General features: G+C 38.8%; 1 protein-coding gene across 4 annotated transcripts in view; it reads right to left on the bottom strand.

Moving 5' to 3' along the window:
- The window catches only part of GPC3 (glypican 3), a 411,323-nt gene that overhangs the window by 95,380 nt on the left and 297,523 nt on the right, over nucleotides 1-18,420 (bottom strand). For all 4 annotated transcript variants that reach the window (XM_069462996.1, XM_069462997.1, XM_069462998.1 and 1 more), the window contains one exon: nucleotides 15,163-15,283. In XM_069462996.1, the coding sequence (XP_069319097.1) occupies nucleotides 15,163-15,283 (121 nt within the window). The remainder of the gene's footprint in view (nucleotides 1-15,162; nucleotides 15,284-18,420) is intronic.

Here is an 18,420-nt window from a genome sequence, read left to right as displayed (position 1 = left end):
AGTAAAATTTAAGTAGAAGTCATGTTGGAGACTGTAGTACTATAAGAAAACAAAGACAAAAGAAAAAAAGATTGTGGATCCCTAGAATCCAAGGGCGGTGATGATATCAGTGATTTTTCTAGTTCCTGTGCCCAACACAGGACTGATAGTGAAGTGAGACAGGCTTGCACTAGGGTGACAGCATGGACCAGAAAAGGCTCCCAGACAGAGAACGTTACAAAGAATGACCTGAAAGCACTGGTGATTGGCTACAGGGCAGAGGTCTAGCAACTTCAGCAGAGAAGTGATAACTTAAAATGAGTGGGACATAGTAGGTCCAAGGAATCTGCTGAAAGTAGAGGAGATGACAGACCCATCTATCCTTCCTCGCAGAAACAGTTCCCTTGGGGCAAGTATGAGAAATCTGTGCAATAGGGGCAGGTGCAGAAAAGATTTTGATCACTTTATTCACTTTCATAACCTGCAAATAAGGAAGTTTTCCAACATCTAGCTACCTATACCTGAGGCATGAATCACCACAGGACTTCACAATCCAGGAAGACTACAGTCTAGAAAGAAAATAGGCACATGAATTGTTGCTTCATCTCAGCTTTTCAGGCCTTAACAAGCTGAGCTTGGAGTTAAAAGGAGGCAGCCAAGAAAATGAAAGTTCCTATTACTCAGGCTTTGACAGATAAAGTATAATAGGTTTTCCATCTTTGGCCAATGCCATCATTTACAGCGACAGAATAGGTAGAGCAGGAGGGAATAGGCCATAGCCTCTCAGTCAAAAATAATTCCATTCAATGGGAGACACAGAATAACTCCCAAGTGAAGGTCAGAAGAGGGAGACAGAAGAGGAGGAGAGTTCATGGATTTTCCAGGATCTATCAAGTTGAGGACCTTCTGAATTCATGCAATGAGGACTTATGGGGAAGACATGGTATTATTCCACCCACTGTGCTGCTCAAGAAAGTAAAGGATGAACTACCCTAGATGACTTCTGGAAGACTTAGAATATTCTTTACATATTTTAAAGGCAAACCCCTTTAACATTTAAAATTTTTTAATGGTAACATTTTATAGTTTTTTAGTGGTGAAAAGAATAGCCAAACTTTCTTGCTTTCTCTCTGTACATGTACATACATTTTCTTCCCAAAATTCACATCCCATGTACATTCATGTACATCCCATGTACATGAATATATTTTCCCCCATGTACAAAACATATTCACCCCATCCTGACAGCTCCAAACCAGGGGGAAATAGGCAGTTCAAAAATTAGAACAGATTTCTTCACTTATCTATGCAATAAATATTTATAGGTCGCCTACTCTATGCCAGATAACCACTCTAAGAGCAGAAGGCACAGTGGTGAGAGGAACAGACAAGACCCTGTCCTTGTGGAACTGCTGTAAACAAACTCCTATACTGCCTAACCAAGACACCTTCTCTGCCTTCTTAGCATCTGCTCTGACCAGCAAGGGCACAGGGGTGCCAAGGTGGAGAGATGAAGTGATGTCAAGTGCCAGCCAGGGCATCTCGGTGAAAGGTCAGGTCAGCTCATTGTCAGCACACGCCTGAGTATAAATGAACAAGCAGGGTCCTATATATAACGTGTATAAAGCTCTTGGAGATCATTCTAGGGAAACAGCACAAACTACAAGTAGCTGCTATAATTAGAAAAACACCGGAGTTGATAACAAATAGGAAAATGTGTTCTAAGAAGGTATGGAGAAGGCGAACAGTCACTACTTCCCTCTGGGTCCCCCACTCTTCTTTGTGAGGCTGTCACGAAGCACAGTAGTCTCTCCAACACATCTAAGCACCCACGGTGGCAGCTGAAGAAAAACACTATAATCTCTCTCGATCTTTCTCACAGTTTTGGTAATTTTTGAGACTTCAGTGAATGGATGGCACTCAACATTCAACAGTGAAGGAGCCACATTTAATTGGAATTCTGACTGCAAAAAAAGTGTGTAACAAATTGATTAAAAAGTAATAGTTAACACATTCATCAGGGAATCTAAATACCTTATTGTGAGAACTTCTACTTAAGGGTTCGATGAGGGACAAATCTCTGCAGGTACTAGAAATTTCTTTTCATTTTCTTTACTGTGGGACCTGAAGAAGCTACCAATCTGCTGTGAGAGACACAAACCTTCTTCTCCTGAGACCCAAACCACTCCCTGCTACAGCCCCTCCTATGTCCTGGCTAATGGCCAAAAGATGATTGAGCCAACTTTAGGGACAAAGCAGTTCTCATCCCCTAAATCGTTCCGTCAGGCAGTGGGAGGGAATGTTAATGAATTTTAATAACAAGCTTCACTTCTTTGCCTTATAAACCTTATCAAGCTCAACTGGACTCCTTGCCTCCCATTTCTGATCTCAAAACATCCTCCACGCTGCGGGCAGAGTTAACATCATGAAATGCTGATCTGACTACATCACTCTCATGCTCCAAGCCCTTCCCAGGCTCTATACTGTCAACAGAGTAAAGCTCAGATTCCTTACTATGCTATTCATGGCCCCCCAAAATTTTGTACCACTTTTTCAGTATCATCTTTCACTTTCCACATCCTCTTCCATTCCGGCCTGTAGCCTCAGCTTTCCAGCCACATAAGGCTATTGATGCACTTTCATGTCTTTGAGCCACTGCTCATACCACATTCCTCTGCCAGGAAGATCCTTCCTTCCAATCTCTATATGTCAAAATTCTCCTCGTCTTTCAAAGCCTGGCTTAAAGGCTACCTCCTATTTTTGAAGTCTTGTCTAATTCCCTCAGTAGGAATTAATCCTTCCCTTCTCCAGGCTAGCATAGTATTTGGTTTATATTTCTCTTATGACACTTACACTGTGCCTTGGATTACAGTTATGTAGGTATGTTTTCATCACCCTCATTGAAAGCAGGGCACGTGCTTAAGTTATCTCTGTATCCTTGTCCACAGCCCCTACCCTCAGTGCTTGGCACATAGAGCTGCTCAATATTGAATAAACGAATCCAAATGGTGATGACGTGTGCACACATGATGATAGGTGTGCTTGTGGGGGGTATTCTCTATGTCCTTATCAACAGAACCCACAAAACTCAACACTACACAAAACATGGGTATTCAATAAATAAATAACTCCTAAATAAGTGATGAGGAGATTATATATATAATATATATACACACATGCATATATAAAATTGTACTTTATTTTTTGCCCTACAAATTTCGTTTTGAAAAGGAGTCACAGAAGTAAAACATGGTTTAAATGACTTCCAAGAACAACAGGCAAGAACAAAGGCCATTCAACTAAGTAGAAGCTCAGATCCCGGCTCCATCTCAGCACCTTATAATGAAAACTGCAGCTTTAATAATAATTTGTTCCATGGGTTATCAGAAAGCAATTATTGGATTAACCAATCTGCTACACAATAGCTCAGAGAATAGCATAACTAAAAAAGAAGTCAGCAACAGGAAAATTGTTCCCCACAGGGATACCCTTATCCTGTACTTGTGTCTGGCAAACAAAGGCAACAGCACTACTGGGTTCTGATCTGGAGATCCTTCTGCTCTCCACCGCCTTCAAGAATCCATATGCAGCTATAACGAACTACCTCTAGCTTGGCTTAATCTTTTGTATTAGCTCATTAATGAGTCTGGATTCCTTCCCCATTTTCCATGGTATCCCAGGCAGGGACAAAAGCTCAGGCAGCAGGGGGCAGCTTTCCTTTTGCCTGACAACAAGTGGTCACTGGTCCTAGTCTGTGGCTAACAAATTCCATAGTTCTTTGAAGGTAGAGCCCACTAAATAGGTCTGCCCTAGGCTCTGCAATGCAAAATACAGCTTTGGGAATTTGGGCCTAGGCAGTGTTCCTAGCATCTGTGACATCACCCCAACAGCTGACAGTGATGGTGTCTCAAGAAAGCGCAGTAGCCTCAATCCCTGTGAATTCTTTCTGCTCTGTTGGCATGTGAAATATACACACACTCACAAACATATTATATGCCGCTCAAAATCATTCTAAATACCTCCTGTGAGACATCTGCCAATAAGGATATCATGTCAGCCGGGTTTTAAATATAGGAACCTCTCACCATCTTCAACCAGAGAGCAAAATGCAAAAGGAATGCAGATTAACTTGCCCTGAACTTTATAGCTCTGAATCTCTCCACTTGATGCTATCCTTCCATGAAGGGTTCTTGTGGGGCTGAAGATTAAAATGGAACTTCTGGATCATGTGGTAAGATCTCCAAGCTGTACTCCAAGGGCAGCCTGCCTATTTATAGAGCCTCCACTTCAGGGCAGAGTTCAAACTTGGGAAAATCTGAAGAACTTGATTTAAACACAGTCATATATATATATATACATATATGTACTTAATTTATCATCTTCATTTTCCATTCAGTCACTTTGAGCCAAACTAAACTTTAAATAGTTCAAAAATCTGTCGAAGGTTGGCTAGATATGTTTTTCCAAGAATCTTTAGAATTTAGATTATCATATTTAGAATTTTTAAATCACTTAACATGCCAAACTAGAAAAGTTGTAGTCTCTCCATTCCATAAATTGATAAACTGAGGCACGAAGACCTAAGTCACTTAAAAGGTCACTCTTGACTTTCTCCTGTGCTAACTCTTCATATCATAATAATATGAAGAAAAACAGTAGCTATAATTTATTGAGTGTTTACTGCATGCATTATTTCTAATCCTTGCATTAACCCTTCAAGATAGATGAGAGTATACCCATTTTACAGATTAGGAAACTTAAGTATATGGAAGTTAAAAAATTTGGCCTAAAGCCAAGGAACTACAAAGTGACATATCTGGGAAGAAAACATAGATCTATTTGGCTCTAAAGCTTTCATTCTTTCCCCCAGACTAAATAACCTAGTGCTGTGGCTCTCAAATTTCTCACTATGACTCTAAATCATACACCAGTAGGGCTTTACAACTAACACATGTAGTATTGGCTTAATAAAAAATCATGCAAAGCAGCAAATGTTACAATCCCAAAATAGGCCGGCTGTGGGGGTGGCTCATGCTAGCACTCTGGGAGGCCAAGGTGGGAGGATTGCTTGAGCTCAGGAGTTCGAGACCAGCCTGGTAAGAGCGAGACCCCATCTCTACAAAAAAACAGAAAAATTAGCCAGGTGTGGTGGCGTGAGCCTGCAGTCCCAGCTACTTGGGAAGATGAGGCAGGAGGATCGACTGAGCCCAGGAGTCTGAGGTTGCAGTGAGCTATGATGACACCACTGCACTCTAGCTTGGACAACAGAGTGAGATCCTGTCTCAAAAAAAAAAAAAAAAGAAAGAAAGAAAGAAAGATAAGGAAAACTCCAAAATAGTCCTTTTCTAACCTTTAAACAGTCTGGAGAGTATTTTTCTAGTCACTTACTTCCATGTCCTCCTCTCCCACTCCAACACACAAGTACATATATACCCGCTCCCTCCGCCAATAATGGCCACAACGTCAAAAGAGCTGCTATGTGATTGCTACATTTGGGTGATATTGTTTTGGGTCAGTGAAGGTTTTATAGCTCCTCAATGCTGTTTCCAATATAACTAAAACCAAACATGTAACATGTCTGCTAAGCTGGGTTTCCCCTATCATGCTTACGGGCTCATGTTTGTGAATCTACGTGTAATATTTTACATTATCCCTGTAACATTTCACCTTGCTAGTTTTCTCTTGTCACCACAGCCTACTGAGATATTTTTGGACCCTGACTGTGTTATCTATGTATTCGCTAACCCCACCTAGCTTCACAATATCCCTAAATATTAGAAGTTTGTCTACTCTGTCTTCAGTTAAGTCACTGGCAAAAACTTTATGCAGTAAGGGTCAAGTACGGAGCAAATAACTAAAGGCCTCCCAGGCTCACTGGAAGGTTGACTGGTATGTTAAGAAAATACTTTTCAGATATGATAATTAATTAGTTACACATTTAATGAACTAGATGATCACTTAGCCAACATTTATTGTTACTTGTTTAAAACAAATCATAGGAATCTCTGTCAAACAGCTTGCTGAAATCTAGACATACCATGCCTGTGCCATTCCTCTGATCCAGTAAGGTACATGCATACACACATGCACACACACATGCACACACATAGGAGAAATGGTCTGATTTGTCCTGAGTGAGCTCACCGTGGCTACTAGCAATCACTATGGCATGATTGCTTCTGAGAGCTCATGCTCTCCAAGAAGCTAGTCTAGAATTTTGCTAAGATGTGATACCAGGCTTCCTAGTTTATGGTTTCTATAATCCAATTTATACCCCTTATTGAAGGTGAGAGTAAAAAATTGTGCCAGACCCAAGTCTTTTGGCTCTTGTTCTATTTGTTGTAATGCCTCAAAGTTTACTAACAGTAATACCATGATAATAACCATAAGACTCCTCATGCCCTGGGATGTAACAGATCTGAACTTGGACCTCATTTTCTTAGCTTTCTTTGCTCTTGTCAGCTGCTTGCCCATAATACAGAATAGATATTACTCTGAGAAGTGTAGCAAAATATCTATATCAACTTATTAAACAAAGAAAAGAAGATCATACTTTAAAACTCTTAAGAAATTATCCAGTAAAATCCAGTGCATATGAATAATAATGTAATCTTCACTTTGGACATCAATTAGAACTCTGTTAAGTCCACTTAATAGTTGCTATGCAAAATCACTGTGGTTGCTATCTAAGGAAAGAATATAGTTAGGGATACAATATTGACCTCATTATTATCATTTTACCTTCACTAAGTACCAACACTGAGCCCACACAGAATGTGGAAACATCCCTGATCATATGTCAAATAAATTTACAGTTGATGGTTAGGTCTCAAATGACCATGGGCATACAGGACTGAGACCAAACATTTGGCTGGGCCAATTAACACGGGACTGCCATCCAGGGGCAAGCGTGTCTGCTCTGCATAGACAAGCTAGTTCAAGACAAAAGAGCTCAGTACTTTCTTCCCATCAGATTTTGTAAGAATCCTAATGAGATGGTCAAAGAAAACTTAGATGCGTTGATCATCAGCATCAAAGAAGACACTTTTCGGTCATCAGTACTAGAACATGAATCTTCAGTCATCACTTCCAATAATGTTACCACCAAGCCATACACATTCTCCCATTTGGTCCCCATTTTGACCAACAGTTCATTTTAGGAGGCCAATAGGGATTGGAGGGTACTCTGTGAGTTCCTTGTGCAGTGTTCATATTTAGTACCTTCATTGAATGGACACTCAAATGAAGAAATGACTCATATAGGATTAAACCATTAATGCTTAGCTTCAAGAGCACCCTGAGATTTTTGTTATTATTTTTGCAGTTAGACCCCTTTAAGTGAAATGTTACTTAGAAGACCAATATGTAAAGAAGATTTTTAAAAATGGAGCTGCTCTGGTTAAAATAGGAATGGGAAACTCGGAACAACCCCCACAGCACCTCCCCCACGTTCCCTATGGAACGCAATCTGAATACCTGCCCTAAACAACTGAGCTATCTGGCACATAAGCCCACCACTGATTACTATGATGCTAACTTTTCCATTCTGGAAGGAGGGAGGAGGCACTAGATAAATTATTATAGGGTGTCCAGGAAGGTGGAGGAGTTGAAATCCAGTGCATCAGAATGAAAGGATAACTGACCCTGAATGTGGACAGCAGCCTGAGTCAGACTCTGTGAGTGGACATAAGGCCACGAGCAACAGATCCTGCTGACTTTGCCTGCTTTTGGTTCAGTGATCCCAGCAAAGACCTCCCCATCCATGTGCAACAACTGCTCAGTGAGTTTAACGAGGCGGTGGGCACTGAGCTATACTTGTTAGGACCAAACCTAGTTAATATACAAAATAAGAGATAAATAATTAGCAAGTTCATGCCTCATGCTGTGAATCCTTTGGTTTCAAAGATGAACTTCTGAAGTAAGGGCTTCTGTCATGACTTGGAGTACTCTGACTGTGTAAGGAAAACGTGCTTGCATATTTGCAAATGTGCTTGTATTATATAAGAGCCTTTGAAAGAAGAGCAGTGGCACTATAGAATAGGGATCTGTTCATTTCCCAGTCCCATCATTGTCATTTACTGGCAGTAGGACTTTGGACAAGTCATTTCCCTCTCTTGGCTTTAATGTCCTCATCTGTAATATCAAAGGATTAGACTCTATGACCCTGTATGTATGTAACCCTACCCTTTGGCACAGAAACTGGATTATATTAAATGTGAAAAGTGCCTTAAATGGAATCTAAATGCAGAAATAAATTGAGGGCAGCAAAGGTTGAGTCCTTTGAATCGACTGATCAAAAATAAGTTATATATATTGAGTGACTATATATGCTACTGCGTTAGGTACTATAGGAAACAGAATCATATGCATAATCCTACACTTAAGGAGCTTACAGTCCAGAGGCAAAATACATATTCATAAATATATCTAGGTGAAAAGTTATCTATGAATTTCTCAAATAGTATTTGAATATACACACACACACACACACACATACACACACACCCTCCAATATATTGCATATGGTAAAGGTTTATGGGGGTAGAGAGCAGCCATTTGTAACTGTTCATTAAAAAAATATTGTGCTGCATTTGTCCAGTAGACACACTGTGAATTTCATAATTTAGAAGTAGTACTACTAATTTCATAAACCTGGTAGCCTGTATAGTTTGATAGAATTCCTTTTTCATATGTATAACTTGTCTTTCCATAGCTAACACTTCCAGTATTTCCAATTAAAAAAAAAAATCTTACAAAAGAGAACAATACTGTAACAAAAAAGTTAATGTATTTCCCGCCATTGCTCAATCAAGATTACCCCAACACGGCTACCAACAACATTTTGGCTTACCATTCCTGACTCATCTTCCATTTTTGAGTAATTTAATTTAATATACAAGGACTAAAACACATGACCCAATTTAAGTACCTTTAATCCTGTATATTCTAAATATAGCAAATAGTTCATTTTTAAGAAATTTAATATGAAATACTTGGGAATTCTTCTTGGTGCAGTGTTATTAAACTGTACATAGTAATTAAGATATTAAAAACACATGCTCCCCAAAGCCACCAGACATTGTAATTATTTTTCAGGCTATTAGGCAAAATGACAGAAGATTTTTTAATGATAAATGTGTTTTGGAATGTATCAGCTAATTCCCTTTTACTTTATGAAATAATGTTTAGCTCCACAGAGTCTAGGTCTGGTATTTAAAGACTAACTCACATTGTCCTTTTGTGACTCAGAAGTCATTCATTGGCTCTTTTTAACATGCCATTGTAGATATTCTGTCTTTCACACACACACACACACACACACACACACACACACACATTCTGGCTCCATATGGAAATAAATGGTAATTACTAGAGTTCTGCCATGTCACTTGTATGTGAAGAAGTGTGACAGACACTGGGACATAATTCCATTTGGGAAGCTCTTTTATTTAAAGTTGACTTTCAAAAGTCAACTTTTGAAAGTTGACTTTCAAAAGTCTAAACTTTTTGTTTAGAAATTTTAGATCAATGTTGGCTTTTCTAGCAACCATTGGACTAGGCCAATGCTTTACAACTGTCACTGGTTTTATTGTGAGAAGACTATGAAAACAAGTTACTTGGAGTATTTTCCATCATGCCTGAGATTCATTTCAAAGATTTTTTTAAAAAAACATCACATGCTAAAAGAATGTCCTGAGTACATTCTGGTGCTTAAAACTTTACTAATTAACTTATTAAAAATTTTTAACTTTCTATTTCAAAAGTTAGTGTCTTCATTATACCAGAGTCTGCCAGGCATCTTAAAATACTTTTCTGGTGTTTACAGAGGGGGATGGAAGTGGAGACATTTTACTGCCTGCTCTACATTTTTAAATGGTCTTTGACCATTTAAAATCATTCTATGAATTAGAGATAGCTAACAGAAAGTTTGTCTGCTGTGTATAACTCAAACCAATGCCACAAAGTGCCTCGGTTTCCACACCATACAACATGGTGGTTAGTTTTTTTTTTTTTTTAAAGAATCTTCCTAATTGAGATTTGGTAAGCAATATGCTTATTTTTTTTCCTGCTGACTTTTAGAGCTTCAGACCATAGGAATTACTATATTAGGCTCTTGGAAATTGTTAGGCCATAAATTAAGGAGTTTCTATTACTTGTACTCCTGTATAACTTTTATATGCGGATCTTGCTAACAGGTGTACTGTGTTTTCATGGAAGTAGAAGGAAAGAATGCAGAGAATGAAATCAGTAGCCCTAGATTCCAGGTCTAGCTCTACCACTTACTGTATGTACATCACTAGTCTTCTAGTGCCCACAGTTTCTTCATCTGGTAAATGCAGGTAATGATGCCTGCCTTGCTTTCCTCTCCAGAGCCACTGTGAAGATCAATTTATCTAATGTTCATGAAAGAGCTTCACAAACTGAACTGTGCTATGCAAATAGACGGCAGAACTATTATCACTTATATGGAGTCACATGGTTAGCATGATTCGAAGACAGGCCACCTATCTGGCCCTAGAGGAGGGAAACTTAGGGGTGATAAATGCAAAACTGTTTTTATAGTTTAATGTTTTCATAGCCTAATGAGACCAAGGCAGAAGAACGGAAGAATTGGATGGGGGAAGGGCAAGTTTAAGTTCCATCTGCCCAGGCTGGAAGACTGGTGGGAAGGGAACAACCTCTGAAAAGATGAGAGGTTACAAAGTGGAAAGGGGTGACCTGGGAACAGGGTGTTTTAGAAAGAGTGACAGAACAGAGAATAAAGTCACAAGACTTGTTCACAAGAGGGTGCTGGGTTAAAGCCTGACCTTGAGTCACAAATCACGAAATCACACGGCTGGAAGGAATCTTAAGAGGCCATCTTGTCCACTCCCCCACCATTCAGCAGGACATTTCAACCATCCCAAACAGATGAGACTTTATCCAAGTTTGAATGAAAAGCTCTGACACCAAATGGGCAGGTATTGACTGCTCTGGCTCCCAATGTTTACAACAGGCAGGAAAACAATTTCTGGAATTTCATTTGAACCTGAACTGAAATGGGGAAAACAATAAATGACTAGATTTTCCTTGGGAACAATAACTTCTGTAGCAGTTTAGGGACTGCTAAATTAGCACTAACTATATAGCTACTTTTACAGAGAGAGAAAATGTTACCAACAAAACCGAGTTAGGAGATAAATGGCCCAGAGTATCATATGGGTAAGAATGTATTGTGATCATTCTTGGTATTTGTGAGTCTTCTCTCCTTGCAGGAGCCTGGAGCAGAATGACACTAACAAAAACCAAACTTTTCTTTTTTAAAGCAATATGGCCCAGCAAATTCCAAGATTGACACTGAGGACTTAAAAGAGTTCAATTCCTCTCCTAACACAAGACAATAAATCCTCACACAAATTAGAAACTGAAAAGGAAATAAAAAGGTCCTCATTTCTAATCGTGGGAATGTTACACATGAACTCTGGCTTGGAAGGAGGAGGGGAGGACATTCCACACCTGCAGGCCTTCCCAGGAAAGGGGCCCAGGCCAGACTCTGAACCCATCAGCTCAAGGTTACACCGTGGGACTGTCAATATGGAAATAATGTTACTTTATTCCCTTAGTGAGTATATTATTTCCAGTGCTATCAACAGTAACCATAACCTGCAAGGAGGCAGCTGAGAATTTCTATGAAACAAAGTGAAGAGTTATTTTGGGATGTGTTCATAAATGGCCTAGCTACAGTTCATCTGGATGGACACTCATGGACATACATGCATAGATAGATGTATGTCATTATCTCTGTATTTATAGATATGTATGTTGGAGCATGCTACTGTAGTTTAATAGATGCAGCACCAAGCAAGGGGCTTAGAAAAATATCATACTCCCAGATTACACTTACATGTGAACTTGGGCAAGTTAACTTGATTCTACTTCCCTATCACCAAAACTTAGGTCAATTCAGTCAGGCATTCAGTGAATCCAGATGTTTGGCAGTGTATAGGAAACAACATCTGGATTATTGATTGAATTTTCAACTGAACTCATTGCATGTTTTGGCAGCTTGCCTACACAGCCTTTAATGGCTTTCTGCCTCAGTTTCTCTAAGTATAAAAAAGGAACACACATTTATCACTTTCCTCCCAGGGAACAGTGAAAATGATATAATGTCCAAGGGTAACAATGAGTTCTTAAAATGAATGATTCTGTGACAGTACTATATCTTATATAATTCCAGGTTGGAGTTTTTTCCTAAGTAGTTATTCTTTGGAACATGAAATCACTTTGAAATATGGTTAATGCTATACAAATACAACACATTATCACCATCATCAACATCATTGACATCATCATCATCACAACTTTCTTCTTTATGACTTCCCTAAAGTGTCTCACTTTTAGATTGAATCACAGCCAAAATATGAATTTTATTTAAGGTCTGAAAAAATGTATTTGGGCTGTGTAAAGCAACACAGATGAGGGAAAAAAAAATCAATGTGGGTGTTTGGAGCCTAACCAATTTAACAGCTCAACTTAAACAGGTAAAACTGGTCTATCAATGAGAATTAATTGGTTGCTCAATGGCATCTGTATGGAAACTGAAAATGTTCACACGCTTATTTATGGCCAGAGGTAGGAAAAAGGAATTGTAGTGGTGACCTTTCCTACTCTGACTATACACACCTCCCTACCTATGAGCTGGTTTCAGATTTTCTGGCTGAAAGAAGAAAGGAAAAGAAGGATGAGAGGGAAAGAAGAGATCTATCTAAGGGGTCTTAAAAACCTGGGGGACCAGAAGTAGAGTGGCAAAAACCAGGGAAGCAGCAGAATTAGACTGGCAAAAAGTACTGAAACTGTTGTCTTTCAAACTCAAGTCCTTCCTATAGAGAAAATCCTGAACATAATCCCCAGAACTGCCATTTATGAAGTGCCTGTCATGCACATGCAATTACCTGTATTTGTGTGTGCATATTACACACACACACACACACACACACACACTCATGCAAGGGAGCTTTTACTATCTCTGTAATACTACAGATAACAGAACTAAAGCTCAGAGAGGTTAACTGATTTGCCCAAGGTCACATATCTAGTAAGATATATAACTAAATTCAGATCCATTAAGATCCAAAGCCCACATTCTTTCTACTGTACCCGATGCCTTTGATAAAAGGACTTGCTATAAACATTTTTAGTGACTGCTGGATCATATAGGAGCCCGTGTCTGATGCACCTTTCCCTTTTTCTAGGGTGGGATCCACCCATAGGTCTTTGTCTGATCTTTCTTATGACTGCCCCTCCCTTGCTTGTCTTTACCTACTCAAACCCTACTCTTTGCTTATGGTAGATCTTAACACTTGTCCTTCCCTGGAATCTTCACACCAGCTTAGCCCACCCTAGGCCTAAGCATGCCACCCAAAACTGAGGAGCCTCTTGAGGTGTTTCATCATTGGCTGCGCTTTATCTTTATTTAACCACTCTTCCTATGCTTGTGTTTTCCCTCCCAAGGAGGCTGTAATAACAGAGGATCAGACTTCTTTTGAATCCCCAAAGTCCCTGGCACCTACCTGAACACATAGTAGGTATTGCTTAAGGTCTGTTGACCAGAGAGACCTGTTGACAGTATTCCTCATTTAGGATTAGGGACACAGTGATGGACCCTGAGATTTTGGCCTCACAAGTGCTGGGGTCTAAGCAGCTGAGTGGAGCCACATAGATACATTTGGTTTGGGGTAATTTGGAAATGATTTAGAAGACAAATATGATCACTGTCCCCAAGTGAAGCATATCAATCATGCCCTCAGTTCAGCAGCAAGTGTTTACATTGTCTGTGCTCTGATCTCTTCAGATATGCATTTTGAAATAATCATACTGTATCTAAAAAGGCTTGACAGAACTTAGTGAGGTTGTGCTTTCACAGAAGGATCAGTTATGTAAACACTGCCATTATCATGTGCTCAGTAGCAGTAACAACTATTTATTTATTAAGTGTTCACTGAGTGTAGCGCACTTTATTAGGCACTGGAGGAGTTACACACAAGCATGTTGTCAATACTTTCACAACGCAATGGTAGTGAAATATACCACTATTAGAAAGCCCTTCTAAGCATTTTCTAAAAACCACAAAAATTTCACTGCTAAACTTCATGTTAAAAAACAAAATCATGCCAATATCTTTATACAAAAACCTCTGTCCTTACATAAGGATTTTTGTTTCATTAAGTTCTTCCTAAGCTACAAATAGAAGTCAGTGGTGCCAGGGCCCTCCCACCCATGGATCACGGGGCAGGAACACTGTCACTCTGGCATATGCCTTTTTGGTGGCATTTTTTTTATTGTGGCCACAAAGCAATCACAAGCAGATGGTACAACTAACTTCTATTTGTGTCTTGTTACTAAATTCCTTACGAGAGGAAAAACTATGTGTGCAGGTCAAGGGAATCTGTGGGTGTCTCTGTGCAGTGAGTCAGAAGTTGGCAAGGATGCAGTGAAACTGGACCTCTCATGTCTTGCTGGTAGCAGTGAAAACTGATACAGTCTCACTGGAAAGCAATTTGGAGACATGCATTTAAATACTCATATCCATTGACCCAATAACTCCAGTATTTTAAGAAAATAATCTAAGATCAGAATTAAGTACTATGTATGAAGAGGTAACTTTATTTATGATGGTAAAAATTGTGAGCAACCTGTATGTCCAGCAAAAGCAGGCTGATTAATTATGATGAATACTTAATAGAATATTATGCAGCCATGACAAATGATTAATATGAAGATTTGTGGCAACATGAAGAAGTGTTGCCCATATAGTATTAATTTTCAGAACTACAAATCACTTGTATTTTCCAATTGTGTAAAAAGTCTGTGTGAGTGTGATTTTCTGCACAAATATTAGAAGAGAACATGTAAAAATGAAAACAGGATAGAGTAGGGGGATTGTAAGAAATATTTTTCCCTATATTTTCTAAGCTTTTTCTCATATTGTAATATTGCCTGTATAATTTAAAAGTAGCATGAAAATTGAGGGTCTTAAGTCCTTTTCAGCAGAATCTTTGAATAAAATGAATAACAGCTTCCTCTCCAAAAGCACAAGGATACAGTTTGAACAGTAGAAACCATCCATCTCTCTCTCTCTCTCTCTTTTTTTTTTTTTTTTTTTTTTTTTGGCATTTCCACCTTTTTGTACATACCACATACCTGGTTAATGTGCTTCAGTTTGTCAATAATTTGGCTGACCACTGGCTCGGGGCCCTTCATTTTCAGCTCATGGAGGTTGAACTGATTTTTCATTCCATTCCTTGCCGCCTTTTGGCTGTATCTGTAAGAGTGAAGACAAAGAAAAGGTTTGTCAAAGAAAGCCCCAAGCAAAGGGAAAGCTGACTGTATTTGGCACCAACAGTAAGTTCAACCACAAGCTCTTTTCAACCTCTTAATGGGATGACCCCAATGGTGCAAAAGGAGACCACTCCAGATAGAAACTATTTGCAGTGGTGAACATTCATTCAACAGTCAACAAATATTAATTCAACATCCTTTTGTTCTAGGTGTTGGGGATACAACAATGAACAAGACAGACAAGGTCTCTGCCCTTATTGTGCTTTCAGCCTAGTGGGGAGTCTAGAAGAATAAAGGCCAATGACAAGGCAGAGTGATAAAAGCTATGCTAGGGGAGGTTCAGAGTCACGGCCAGTAAAGCACGTGGAAAGGACCTTAAGTCTGAGTGAGCCTTCTACTTATTTGAAGGAGAAAGACTCTTCCATCTTCTTTACCTGTTCCTTCTCCTCCTCTTTCTCCTCCTACCATTTTCTGTAGTCCTTGGAGCTGGCTTTCTATTCAGGAGGCTTTCTCTAGCCATTTGCATTACAAATTATGCCTGTCAGCCTCCCTCCGTGTTCTCCATGAGAAGAGAGAACACCAGCTCAGGGGAAGGTTTTAACGTACCCTTGCTGGATAAGTCATAGGCTTTATGGCAGAATTGAAGTTTTAAGGTATCTACGGACATCCTTACCATTGTGAGAAGGGGGAATATTTACAACCCGAGGCAACTCTGCCTTTCAGTGTTTTGCCAACTTCACCTGGGACAGTAATTCACAACTGAGGTGGTTTCTTTGTTGTTCCCATGGTTCCAGACCTCTACATAGAGTTAGTGCTCATTTTGCACAAGGCAAACAAACAAGAAACAGATTTTATTTCTTCCTTTCTCTTTCAGCACGTGGAAATACCAGAACACCATTATCAAAGAGGGAAACATTTTTGAGCTTTTGTTTTCTTTCTCCTAATCCTGATAATGAAATGCTTTCTCAAATAAATGGAAATATTTATAGGTCTTTTGACCTCTCTTTATATACTTTTTTTCCAATTATAGTAGGGTAGTCAGGGTTAAGGGCAAATTCATATTTTTAATTCATATTTTTAATTACAAAAATAATAATCTCATTGTAAACAATTCAAACAGCCCAGAAATAAACAAAGCATAAAATAAAAGTTCCTCCATCATCCCGTCTTTCCAAGTGAGGACCATAGTTAACAGTTTGATATATATACTTGTAGGGGTTTTCACACACATATACTAATACATAATTTTAACCAAAACTGGAATCCCACTATTCATACTGATTTGCAACATTTTATCACTGAAAATATATACTTTGGACATATTTCCATGTCAGAACATGTGGAAGTACCTTGTTCTTATTCCTTTGTATGGCTATATCATCATTTATTTATCTAGTCCCTTATTGATGAACAATTAAGTTATTTCTAATATTTTGCTAATATAGAGAACATCCTTGAATACTGATTTTTGCATATTTACATCAATAAGAGATAAATTCCTAGAATTGAGTCAATTTGTATTTCTAATCCCAAATCATGAAGTACAATGAATAATTAATATTACTATATTTTTGCACAGCACTTTACGAAGCAGTTTCTTACCACTCAGCTCATTTGAGCTTCTCAACCACACTGTGAGGTGGATAGGGCATTATCTCTTTATTACTGAAAATTTCACAACTTCAGAAGATATTAATTTGATTCTGTTAGATGTCCCCTGCCATGATATAATGTATCTGACAATATTAAGGACATGCTTTGAAAAACATGCATGGTAACAGAGGAGGTCAGGAAATCTAGTTCTGACTTTCATAAAGAAAAGTCATCCCCTGAGAAGGAAAATATTTTATGGTAAAAGAAGCTGAAAAGCACATCTGACTGCATTTCTTCTAAAATGGTAACCTAACATATTCAGCTTATTTAACCTTAAAAGTTATTTTGTGAATACACAGATTGACAATTATCAAATACCAATTGCCTTTGAGGGCTGTTTTAAAGAAATGTAAAGAAACAATATTTCTTTGGTGGGAATCAGCTCACGACTAGCCTTCTCTTATATCTTCCTATAACCTCATCCACCTCCTGATGATACTACCAATTCCATCTTCTCTTCCTTTACTCCTGCTGATGCCTGAAGTAGAGACCCTCATCACAGATAAAGAGGTAAGGCTCATTACAAATCTTCTGAAATGAACTTCAGAAATGTGTCCCTAGGGACATTTCCTTGGACTTCTTCATATCAGAACTTGCTGGCCACTTTTATGCCCACTCCTACAAAACAAGCGTCTTCCGAATCTTCTTATCCTCATTCAAATAGTGTAAAAACATCTGCCAACTTAGCAATTTTGCCCCATACTCCCTCTTCCAAAACTATTATAAATATTAAATCAAATTAGTCCCACAACTGATCCCTTGCACGGTCATACTGTATTATTTTCTGCTATTCAGAAAAGTGCCCCTTTAGCTCTACTTTTTAAAAAATTTCTTATCTCCAAGCCATGGATAAGGAGCCAGGACTAAACACTGCTCCCCATTCCCATGGTGACTCCATTTCCAGAAAAACAGTTTTGGGTTTAAAAACTTGCCAAACTTTTTGAAAGTCGAAATAGCATCCACTGTTCCGCTCTGTGTGCTATTTAAATCCTCAAAGGACTCTAGTAAATTAAGCATGGTTTCTGGTTACAGAAGTGTTGGGAAGAGCTGGCTTGTGACTTAGACCTTACATTTGCCTTTATTTCATTTATTTCACAAAGCAGTAACCAAAAGTACTTGTCCAACTGATGCCCTATAGGGCAACTATATTGCTAAAATTTAGGTGGCATTATTTTAAAACTCTGTATTCTTGCACTACTCCATAGGTATCTCAATACCTCTTCCCCAACTCCCAATATCTTTTTCTGTTTCTCATCTCTCTATCCTTTTCTCCTTTGCCAGACAAAATATTGAACAAAATTGTTAAAGCAATGAGTGTTATAATGGAATACTATGAAGACATTAAAAGAACAAAGTAGATCTGTATGTGTTGATATGGAATCAAGTCCAAGAAATATTGTAACAGATACAAGTAGCAGCGGTTAGGAATGTACAGCATGATTCCATTTGCAGTAAAAATGGGTCTGC

The sequence above is a fragment of the Eulemur rufifrons genome, chromosome 30 (assembly GCF_041146395.1).
Source record: "Eulemur rufifrons isolate Redbay chromosome 30, OSU_ERuf_1, whole genome shotgun sequence".
Lineage (NCBI taxonomy): Eukaryota > Metazoa > Chordata > Mammalia > Primates > Lemuridae > Eulemur > Eulemur rufifrons.
This window is presented reverse-complemented; position numbering and strand designations above follow the sequence as displayed.